The sequence below is a fragment of the Oncorhynchus mykiss genome, chromosome 7, assembly GCF_057628025.1.
Source record: "Oncorhynchus mykiss isolate SJ-2025 chromosome 7, ASM5762802v1, whole genome shotgun sequence".
Lineage (NCBI taxonomy): Eukaryota > Metazoa > Chordata > Actinopteri > Salmoniformes > Salmonidae > Oncorhynchus > Oncorhynchus mykiss.
The window spans coordinates 76,157,501-76,170,000 of NC_143028.1; the positions used below are offsets into that span (position 1 = coordinate 76,157,501).

General features: G+C 37.2%; 2 protein-coding genes across 2 annotated transcripts in view; one reads left to right on the top strand and one right to left on the bottom strand.

The window, feature by feature from the left end:
- LOC110528604 (uncharacterized) overlaps positions 1-12,500 on the top strand; it is a 153,436-nt gene that overhangs the window by 69,575 nt on the left and 71,361 nt on the right. The gene's annotated exons all lie outside the window — the stretch shown is intronic.
- LOC110528605 (glutamate receptor-interacting protein 2) overlaps positions 1-12,500 on the bottom strand; it is a 158,204-nt gene that overhangs the window by 64,046 nt on the left and 81,658 nt on the right. Inside the window, exon 13 of the mRNA XM_090242236.1 lies at positions 530-675. Within this exon, the coding sequence (XP_090098362.1) occupies positions 530-675 (146 nt within the window). The remainder of the gene's footprint in view (positions 1-529; positions 676-12,500) is intronic.

The following is a 12,500-nucleotide window of genomic DNA, read 5'->3' on the forward strand; positions in this document are numbered from 1 at the left end:
ACATTGAGCTGGACACATTGAGCTGGACATATTGAGCTGGACATATTGAGCTGGACACAGTGAGCTGGACACATTGAGCTGGACACATTGAGCTGGACACAGTGAGCTGGACATAATGGGCTGGATACAGTAAGCTGGACACATTGAGCTGGACACAGTGAGCTGGACATAATGGGCTGGATACAGTAAGCTGGACACATTGAGCTGGACACAGTGAGCTGGACACATTGATCTGGACACAGTAAGCTGGACACAGTGAGCTGGACACAGTGAGCTGGACACAGTGAGCTGGACATATTGAGCTGGACATATTGAGCTGGACACAGTGAGCTGGACACAGTAAACTGGAAGTATACATTTAAAGTATATTGAGTTTGAAAACTCAAACCACCCCCTCACGTGCTGGATCTGGCCCATGGCCCGTATGTTTGACAACCATGGTCTATAGCTTTTCAACCATTTTATAAATTCAATAGTTTCACATATTGTACATATAGCCTACTGGGAGGCCTAAGCCCAAGAGACCAACCTGCGACGTCAAACTCTATTTCAAGAGAGACCTTATTGGCCAGAGCGGCGTCTCGGAGAAGCTGATTGGCCTCTTCCAGTGTTCCATCCTCCGTGGGGATTCCGTTGATGGACAGGAGTCTGTCTCCAACCTGCAGCAGGCCGCACCTGTCGGGACAAACAATCAAATGTAATTATAAAGCCCTGTTGACACAACATGTCTTTACTGTAATCCGGTCTGGATTCAAAAGAGAAGTTAGGAAAAAAAACAGTCACATTTGTACATAATTTTACAATATAAATCGGATCAAATACATTTGATTGGATTTGTAATTTCAGTTGTAACAATCAGAGAAATTATTACGAAAAACCGAGAGATGGAAAAGTACAGTGTAGCAGAGTTAAGACATTGATTAATAATGAATACAGTAACCTCCAGGGAAGGAGAGCATATGAATCTTATTACCAATCATCTGGACTATAGCTGATTGAAAAGGCACTGGAGAGAGAGGGAGAGAGAAAAGGAGAGAGAGAGAGAGAGTAGGGATGAGAGAGAGAGAGAGTAGGAATGAGAGAGAGAGTAGAAATGAGAGAGAGAGTAGGAACGAGAGAGAGAGAGAGAGAGCAAGAGGGTAAGAGAGAGAGAGAGAGAGAGAGAGAGAGAAAGAAAGAGAGAGAGAAAAGGAGAGAGAGAGAAAGAGACAGAGAGAAAGAAAGAGAGGGAGAGGGAGGGAGGGAGAGAGACTAGCATATCTACTGGGTGAAATACCACAGTGTGCCATCACAGCAACAAAATTTGTGACCTGTTGCCACAAGAAAAGGGCAACCAGTGAAGAACACACACCATTGTAAATACAACCTATATTTATTTATTTTCCATTTTGTACACTAACTGTTTTCACATCGTAACAACACTGTATATAGACATAATATGACATTTGAAATGTCTTTATCCATTTCACTTTCTTTGGCAATGTAAACATATGTTTCCCATGTCAATAAAGTCCCTTGAATTGAATTGAATTGAGAGAGAGAGAGAGAGAGAGAGACATAGACAGAGACAGAGACAGAGACAGAGACATAGAGATAAGAATATATGAAAGCAGAGTTGGAAACAAACAGACTCCATTACAAGTTAAGAGGTGTTCTGATAATTTTTACACGCATGCACACACGCACACACACACACACACACACACACACTCACACACACACACACACACACACACACACACACACACACACACACACACACACAACACACACACACACACACAGAGTCGTGATGTTGATGTCTCAGTAGTTTACAGTGTGATGCTGCCCGAGAGGTCTGAGGCCATGCTCCATTAACCACCCACTCAATGATCTCACCCAGTACTAATCACCAGCCTCTTGTTTGGATGTAGGACTCAACAGCCACCTTCTCTTCTCTGGACCAACAGGCTGTTTAGCGAATATGTACACTCTTAGAAAAAAGGGTTCCAAAAGGGTTCTTCGGCAGTCCCCATAGCAGAACACCTAAAAGGTTCTAGATAGCACAATGTTTTCTAAAAGTGTAGGATATATTTTTTTAATTATTAACCCCTCCACCACCCCCCCTCGTCGGAGGACAAATATCTACATATATATTTTTTTTACAGCTTTTTTGTTACATATATATATACACTTTACATATATATACATGCTACTTTTACATACATCAATCACATAACAATAATACATGACTGAATATAAACTCTTTAATCCCGCCTCTCAGCCTCTCTCAACCCATCCCTCCTATCACCATAGCCCTCAGCTCTTTAATCCCACCCCTCATCCTCTCTCAGCCCCTCCCACCTATCACCATAGCCCTCAACTCTTTAATCCCACCCCTCAGCCTCTCTCAGCCCATCCCACCTATCCCCATAGCCCTCAACTCTTTAATCCCGCCCCTCAGCCTCTCTCAGCCCATCCCACCTATCACCATAGCCCTCAACTCTTTAATCCCGCCTCTCAGCCTCTCTCAGCCCATCCCACCTATCACCATAGCCCTCAACTCTTTAATCCCGCCTCTCAGCCTCTCTCAGCCCATCCCACCTATCACCATAGCCCTCAACTCTTTAATCCCGCCTCTCAGCCTCTCTCAGCCCATCCCACCTATCACCATAGACCTCAGCTCTTTAATCCCGCCTCTCAGCCTCTCTCAGCCCATCCCACCTATCACCATAGACCACATCATTTGGTTTCCATGTGCCAAACATTTTTCAATTGTGCTGTGATGTTTTACATACACGTTGAACCTTTCTAATCGTATATTATCCACAGATTGTGAGCGAAAGATGAAAACCTTTCCTACCAGTGTTATTATATTATTTATTGACTGACTATGGCTTTCCAAATCGGCTTTCCAAAGTTCATTTTAAGTGCATGTTATGTTTTTTTTAACCATTCCTGAGCCTGTGACCAGAAACAACCTACATATAGACTAGACCAGAATAAATGGTCTCTTCGCAGAAAAAAATCTACAGAGCTGAGATTGTTGTATTGTTGCCCCATATATATACTGTAGCATTCTGTTGGTGGCAAGAATTTTATATAATAATTGAAAAACTCTAAGTGTGGAATCAAGTGTAGTTTTTTGTACCTGTTCATAAACCATATGCCATGGAATTGGTACATCAAAAATCTCCTCCCATTCATTTTGCCACCCCTATGGCGCAGCTGTCAACATTTCTGTCAATTTATTTTTCTATTTATGCCAGATCCTTTCAGCCAATTTATATCTTTAATATATGGCAGGCAAACAAGTTCCCTACCTTCTTCCTTTTCTACTTCCCTCCTCCATTTTTGTGGTCGTGCTGCAATCAGTTGGTTGTACATTTGGATTGAGCAGATATTCCCATATATTTTCGATAGCTGCAGATGTGACATAACTCCTCCGTTTCTATTCATAATATCATTAATACATATAATACCATATTTAAACATTTGTTTCGTAAATAATGTTTATTTTTTTCATTTTTGAATTTGTACATTTGAGTTTAACCATTACATTTGTTGTAATATTTGTTCTATCTTTTCTGGAGGATAAAACTGAAATTGTAACCAGCTTTTGTATGGCTTGTTTAAGATAGGGTGATACTTTAAACAACATTTCATTTTCAATTAGTGGGAAATGAGAAGTCGTAATCTGTTTAAAGGCAAAAAAAAATCAATGTTTTTAAACAAAGGATGAGCCTTCCTTAATCATCTACTGGAGAACCATTTTGGATTTAAGTATCATTTATGTATGAGTGAAGCTTTTAGTGAGAGGTTTAATCATTTTAGCCCCCTAAACTCATTATATAAATAGGCACGTTTAATTTTGTCTGGCTTAGCGTTCCAAATAACATGAAACATAATTTTCTGCACATATGATTTAAAAAAAACAAGGCATCTGGAGTAGGCAGTGACATTAGTAAGTAAACTGTGATAAGACCAAAGAGTTTTTCCATAAATAGACAAGTATTTACCAGTCCATGGTTACAGAATCGGACAGCCTAGTTTTACTCCTCTTAAAAGCTCAATACATTCTGAGAAGTAACCATTGTTTACTATTTTACATCTGGGGTTGCTGTACATAACTTTAACCCATTGTATTAGAGATTCAACTAAATTAAAGTCACCCAGGCATTTATATATACATTCTAATCATACTTTATCAAACACCGTTTCTAAATCTGCTATGAAGTCCCCCCAAAAAGTGTAGGATCTTAATTTGATCACTCTGTTGCATGAGAACATTCCTGAATTGTAGTGCATTCGAGGTTTAAAAAGGCTTTTAAAGGAAGTCATTTCCACTTTGAATTTCCAGACTTGATTTTCAACCCCAACAAAAATGTCTTTACATGATAACTCACATTTGCTTTTGCTGCAGGATTATATTCCTGCTGTAAGAAACTGGCTCAAATTAATACACTCTAATGAGTTGAGTTAACTCATCTAATACACTCTATTAAGTTGAGTTAACTCATCTAATACACTCTATTAAGTTGAGTTAACTCATCTAATACACTCTATTAAGTTGAGTTAACTCATCTAATACACTGTAATGAGTTGGTTTAACTCATCTAATACACTCTAATGAGTTGGGTTAACTCATCGAATACACTGTAATGAGTTGGGTTAACTCATCTAATACACTCTAATAAGTTGGGTTAACTCATCTAATACACTGTAATAAGTTGGGTTAACTCATCTAATACACTGTAATGAGTTGAGTTAACTCATCTAATACACTGTAATGAGTTGGGTTAACTCATCTAATACACTGTAATGAGTTGAGTTAACTCATCTAATACACTGTAATGAGTTGGGTTAACTCATCTAATACACTGTAATGAGTTGGGTTAACTCATCTAATACACTCTAATGCGTTGGGTTAACTCATCTAATACACTGTAATGAGTTGGGTTAACTCATCTAATACACTGTAATGAGTTGGTTTAACTCATCTAATACACTGTAATGAGTTGGGTTAACTCATCTAATACACTGTAATAAGTTGAGTTAACTCATCTAATACACTGTAATGAGTTGGGTTAACTCATCTAATACACTCTAATGAGTTGAGTTAACTCATCTAATACACTGTAATGAGTTGGGTTAACTCATCTAATACACTGTAATGAGTTGGGTTAACTCATCTAATACACTGTAATAAGTTGGGTTAACTCATCTAATACACTGTAATGAGTTGGGTTAACTCATCTAATACACTCTAATAAGTTGAGTTAACTCATCTAATACACTGTAATGAGTTGAGTTAACTCATCTAATACACTGTAATGAGTTGGGTTAACTCATCTAATACACTCTAATAAGTTGAGTTAACTCATCTAATACACTCTAATAAGTTGAGTTAACTCATCTAATACACTGTAATAAGTTGAGTTAACTCATCTAATACACTGTAATGAGTTGAGTTAACTCATCTAATACACTGTAATGAGTTGGGTTAACTCATCTAATACACTCTAATAAGTTGAGTTAACTCATCTAATACACTGTAATGAGTTGAGTTAACTCATCTAATACACTGTAATGAGTTGAGTTAACTCATCTAATACACTGTAATGAGTTGGGTTAACTCATCTAATACACTCTAATAAGTTGAGTTAACTCATCTAATACACTCTAATAAGTTGAGTTAACTCATCTAATACACTGTAATAAGTTGAGTTAACTCATCTAATACACTGTAATGAGTTGAGTTAACTCATCTAATACACTGTAATGAGTTGGGTTAACTCATCTAATACACTCTAATAAGTTGAGTTAACTCATCTAATACACTGTAATGAGTTGAGTTAACTCATCTAATACACTGTAATGAGTTGGGTTAACTCATCTAATACACTCTAATAAGTTGAGTTAACTCATCTAATACACTCTAATAAGTTGAGTTAACTCATCTAATACACTGTAATAAGTTGAGTTAACTCATCTAATACACTGTAATGAGTTGAGTTAACTCATCTAATACACTGTAATGAGTTGGGTTAACTCATCTAATACACTCTAATAAGTTGAGTTAACTCATCTAATACACTGTAATGAGTTGAGTTAACTCATCTAATACACTGTAATGAGTTGAGTTAACTCATCTAATACACTCTAATGAGTTGAGTTAACTCATCTAATACACTCTAATAAGTTGAGTTAACTCATCTAATACACTCTAATAAGTTGAGTTAACTCATCTAATACACTCTAATAAGTTGAGTTAACTCATCTAATACACTCTAATAAGTTGAGTTAACTCATCTAATACACTCTAATAAGTTGAGTTAACTCATCTAATACACTGTAATGAGTTGAGTTAACTCATCTAATACACTCTAATAAGTTGAGTTAACTCATCAAATACACTGTAATGAGTTGGGTTAACTCATCAAATACACTGTAATGAGTTGGGTTAACTCATCTAATACACTCTAATGAGTTGGGTTAACTCATCTAATACACTGTAATGAGTTGGGTTAACTCATCAAATACACTGTAATGAGTTGGGTTAACTCATCTAATACACTCTAATGAGTTGGGTTAACTCATCTAATACACTGTAATGAGTTGGGTTAACTCATCTAATACACTCTAATGAGTTGGGTTAACTCATCTAATACACTGTAATGCGTTGGGTTAACTCATCGAATACACTGTAATGAGTTGGGTTAACTCATCTAATACACTGTAATGAGTTGGGTTAACTCATCTAATACACTCTAATAAGTTGGGTTAACTCATCTAATACACTGTAATGAGTTGGGTTAACTCATCTAATACACTGTAATGAGTTGGGTTAACTCATCTAATACACTGTAATGAGTTGGGTTAACTCATCTAATACACTCTAATAAGTTGGGTTAACTCATCTAATACACTGTAATGAGTTGGGTTAACTCATCTAATACACTGTAATGAGTTGGGTTAACTCATCTAATACACTCTAATGAGTTGGGTTAACTCATCTAATACACTGTAATGAGTTGGGTTAACTCATCTAATACACTCTAATGAGTTGGGTTAACTCATCTAATACACTGTAATGCGTTGGGTTAACTCATCGAATACACTGTAATGAGTTGGGTTAACTCATCTAATACACTGTAATGAGTTGGGTTAACTCATCTAATACACTCTAATAAGTTGGGTTAACTCATCTAATACACTGTAATGCGTTGGGTTAACTCATCGAATACACTGTAATGAGTTGGGTTAACTCATCTAATACACTGTAATGAGTTGGGTTAACTCATCTAATACACTCTAATGAGTTGGGTTAACTCATCTAATACACTGTAATGCGTTGGGTTAACTCATCTAATACACTGTAATGAGTTGGGTTAACTCATCTAATACACTCTAATGAGTTGGGTTAACTCATCTAATACACTGTAATGCGTTGGGTTAACTCATCGAATACACTGTAATGAGTTGGGTTAACTCATCTAATACACTCTAATGAGTTGGGTTAACTCATCTAATACACTGTAATGAGTTGGTTTAACTCATCTAATACACTCTAATGAGTTGGGTTAACTCATCTAATACACTGTAATGAGTTGGGTTAACTCATCTAATACACTCTAATGAGTTGGGTTAACTCATCTAATACACTGTAATGCGTTGGGTTAACTCATCGAATACACTGTAATGAGTTGGGTTAACTCATCAAATACACTCTAATGAGTTTAGTTAACTCATCTAATACACTGTAATGAGTTGGGTTAACTCATCTAATACACTGTAATGCGTTGGGTTAACTCAACTAATACACTGTAATGAGTTGGGTTAACTCATCTAATACACTGTAATGAGTTGGGTTAACTCATCTAATACACTGTAATGAGTTGGGTTAACTCATCTAATACACTCTAATAAGTTGGGTTAACTCATCTAATACACTGTAATGAGTTGGGTTAACTCATCTAATACACTGTAATGAGTTGGGTTAACTCATCTAATACACTCTAATGAGTTGGGTTAACTCATCTAATACACTGTAATGAGTTGGGTTAACTCATCTAATACACTCTAATGAGTTGGGTTAACTCATCTAATACACTGTAATGCGTTGGGTTAACTCATCGAATACACTGTAATGAGTTGGGTTAACTCATCTAATACACTGTAATGAGTTGGGTTAACTCATCTAATACACTCTAATAAGTTGGGTTAACTCATCTAATACACTGTAATGCGTTGGGTTAACTCATCGAATACACTGTAATGAGTTGGGTTAACTCATCTAATACACTGTAATGAGTTGGGTTAACTCATCTAATACACTCTAATGAGTTGGGTTAACTCATCTAATACACTGTAATGCGTTGGGTTAACTCATCTAATACACTGTAATGAGTTGGGTTAACTCATCTAATACACTCTAATGAGTTGGGTTAACTCATCTAATACACTGTAATGCGTTGGGTTAACTCATCGAATACACTGTAATGAGTTGGGTTAACTCATCTAATACACTCTAATGAGTTGGGTTAACTCATCTAATACACTGTAATGAGTTGGTTTAACTCATCTAATACACTCTAATGAGTTGGGTTAACTCATCTAATACACTGTAATGAGTTGGGTTAACTCATCTAATACACTCTAATGAGTTGGGTTAACTCATCTAATACACTGTAATGCGTTGGGTTAACTCATCGAATACACTGTAATGAGTTGGGTTAACTCATCAAATACACTCTAATGAGTTTAGTTAACTCATCTAATACACTGTAATGAGTTGGGTTAACTCATCTAATACACTGTAATGCGTTGGGTTAACTCAACTAATACACTGTAATGAGTTGGTTTAACTCATCTAATACACTCTAATGAGTTGGGTTAACTCATCTAATACACTGTAATGAGTTGGGTTAACTCATCTAATACACTGTAATGAGTTGGGTTAACTCATCTAATACACTGTAATGAGTTGGGTTAACTCATCTAATACACTGTAGTGAGTTGAGTTAACTCATCTAATACACTGTAATGCGTTGGGTTAACTCAACTAATACACTGTAATGAGTTGGGTTAACTCATCTAATACACTGTAATGAGTTGGGTTGACTCATCTAATACACTATAATGAGTTGGGTTAACTCATCTAATACACTCTAATGAGTTGAGTTAACTCATCTAATACACTGTAATGAGTTGGGTTAACTCATCAAATACACTCTAATGAGTTGAGTTAACTCATCTAATACACTGTAATGCGTTGGGTTAACTCATCGAATACACTGTAATGAGTTGGGTTAACTCATCTAATACACTGTAATGAGTTGGGTTAACTCATCTAATACACTCTAATGAGTTGGGTTAACTCATCTAATACACTGTAATGCGTTGGGTTAACTCATCTAATACACTGTAATGAGTTGGGTTAACTCATCTAATACACTCTAATGAGTTGGGTTAACTCATCTAATACACTGTAATGCGTTGGGTTAACTCATCGAATACACTGTAATGAGTTGGGTTAACTCATCTAATACACTCTAATGAGTTGGGTTAACTCATCTAATACACTGTAATGAGTTGGTTTAACTCATCTAATACACTCTAATGAGTTGGGTTAACTCATCTAATACACTGTAATGAGTTGGGTTAACTCATCTAATACACTCTAATGAGTTGGGTTAACTCATCTAATACACTGTAATGCGTTGGGTTAACTCATCGAATACACTGTAATGAGTTGGGTTAACTCATCAAATACACTCTAATGAGTTTAGTTAACTCATCTAATACACTGTAATGAGTTGGGTTAACTCATCTAATACACTGTAATGCGTTGGGTTAACTCAACTAATACACTGTAATGAGTTGGTTTAACTCATCTAATACACTCTAATGAGTTGGGTTAACTCATCTAATACACTGTAATGAGTTGGGTTAACTCATCTAATACACTGTAATGAGTTGGGTTAACTCATCTAATACACTGTAATGAGTTGGGTTAACTCATCTAATACACTGTAGTGAGTTGAGTTAACTCATCTAATACACTGTAATGCGTTGGGTTAACTCAACTAATACACTGTAATGAGTTGGGTTAACTCATCTAATACACTGTAATGAGTTGGGTTGACTCATCTAATACACTATAATGAGTTGGGTTAACTCATCTAATACACTCTAATGAGTTGAGTTAACTCATCTAATACACTGTAATGAGTTGGGTTAACTCATCAAATACACTCTAATGAGTTGAGTTAACTCATCTAATACACTCTAATGAGTTGAGAAAACTCATCTAATACACTCTAATGAGTTGAGATAACTCATCTAATACACTGTAATGAGTTGGGTTAACTCATCTAATACACTGTAATGAGTTGGGTTAACTCATCAAATACACTCTAATGAGTCGAGTTAACTCATCTAATACACTGTAATGAGTTGGGTTAACTCATCTAACACACTCTAATGAGTTGAGTACATAGTTAGACAGAGAGGGAGAGAGAGAAAGAGACATGCTAATGAGTTCTCTCATTTACTGTCAAGACAACAAGATTTAGACATGCTTCTACACAAAATATGTTTGAAGTTCTCCAGTCCACCCCCCCCCCCCAAACCCCCCTAACCCCCCTAACCCCAATCTTTAAATCGTCTAACTGATAAGCAGTGAGAGAGAATTCTCCAGTCTGAGCCCCACCGAGTCTTGACCCAGATATTAACGCTCATCCAGTTTGACAACGGCCAAGATGCTTTCCTTTCAAGCCTTCCTGATAGGCCAGCAGACATCTTTAACGTGTTGTTTTCAATACAACTCGTCCGTTTCAACTAACCCAGAATCATCGAGAAGAGAGAGAGAGAAGGAGAAATAAGGAGAGAGAGAGAGAGAGAAACACAGGGGAAAGAAGATACACGAATGTGGAGAGAGACTCCCCAGGTTGCTGTAACTCTCTGTCAGAGACGTGTGTGTGTGTGTGTGTGTGTGTGTGTGTGTGTGTGTGTGTGTGTGTATGTGTGTGTGTGTGTGTGTGTGCGCGTGCGTTCGTGCGACAGTTGAAAACTTTATCTGTCGTCTAGAAGGAGGATCTATCTATTTACCCCCCCTGTCTTGTGCCAATGGTTGCGTTCCAGGTCAACCTTCTTGCAGCATTACTGTCTGTCAATCTCAGAAGATTTCTCAATGTTGTTAAAGTGTTAACATATTATTAATGTGGTTCCTGAGACATAAGAAGTATTTCTCCAGATGGAGTGAGAACAGCAAAAAAGACGATTTTCTACCAGCGGAGGCCTCTGTCGTTGTGAAACAGCGCTGGCGACAAGGAGGATTATGGGTAAACAAACAGACGTCAACACAATTCCCTGTGCTCAGATCAAAGCAAAAACACAAAAGGGAACTTTCTCTCTTGCTCTCTCTCTCTCGCTATATATATATATATATATATATATATATATATATATATATATATATATACAGTATCTCTCTCTCTCCCTCTCTCTCTCACTCTTTAGTCAAGAATAGTCCAATTATCCCGTAGTGAAGTAGGATTACCCTGGAGACAAGGCAGAGTTCAAAATTAGTAAAAACAAAAACCAGGAAATTCTTCATGATATAAAATTGTTTTGTTTCCTTTCTGCAGACAGTAGAGACACAAAGGTCCTGAATCTCTGTAGCCAACATGAAAGGCATGTTGGGTCTCACTTTAAAACCAACAACAACTTATACAGTCTTAATATAACATCAGTAAAACACTACACAGATGGGTCTGAATCAGTGGAGGCTGGTGGGAGGAGCTATAGGAGGAGGTGCTCGTTGTAATGTATGGAATGGAATTAATGGAACGGAGCCCAACATGTTGTTTCCATTTGTTTGATGTGTTTCATACCGTTCCATTAATTCCATTCCATACATTACAATGAGCCCATCCTCCTATAGCTCCTCCCACCAGCCTCCAGTGATCCAAACAGTGTACTTCAATTCACTACAGATGTAGGACCTTCATTTGAGCCATTTTTCTACAGCAGGAATGTAATCCTGCAGCAATAGGACATTTTAATTATTATGTTGATTATAATTAATGGTAATTTTTGAAGGGCTTGATAAATGTTTTGTAAGGGAAACCTTAAACCTCAATTACTCTACAACAGGGTGATCAAATTAAGATTCTACATCTGTAACATAGTAGTAGTAGTATTAGCAGTGGGGGTGGTTGTAGAAAACACCAAGGGGTGATTAGGTATAAAGTAATTTATCACTTATTCACCTACCCATTCCTTCACCAGACTAGTGAATCGAGAATCTGTTCTAATTAAGCAATAAGGCCCGAGAGGGTGTGGTATATGGCCAATATACCATGGTTTAGGGCTGTTCTTGGGCACGACACAACATGGAGTGCCTGGACACAGCCCTTAGCCGTGGTATATTGGCAATATACCACGAACCCCCGAGGTGCCTTGTTGCTAATAGAAACGTTCAACTTTCAGCCAATCAGCAGTCAGGGCTCGACCAC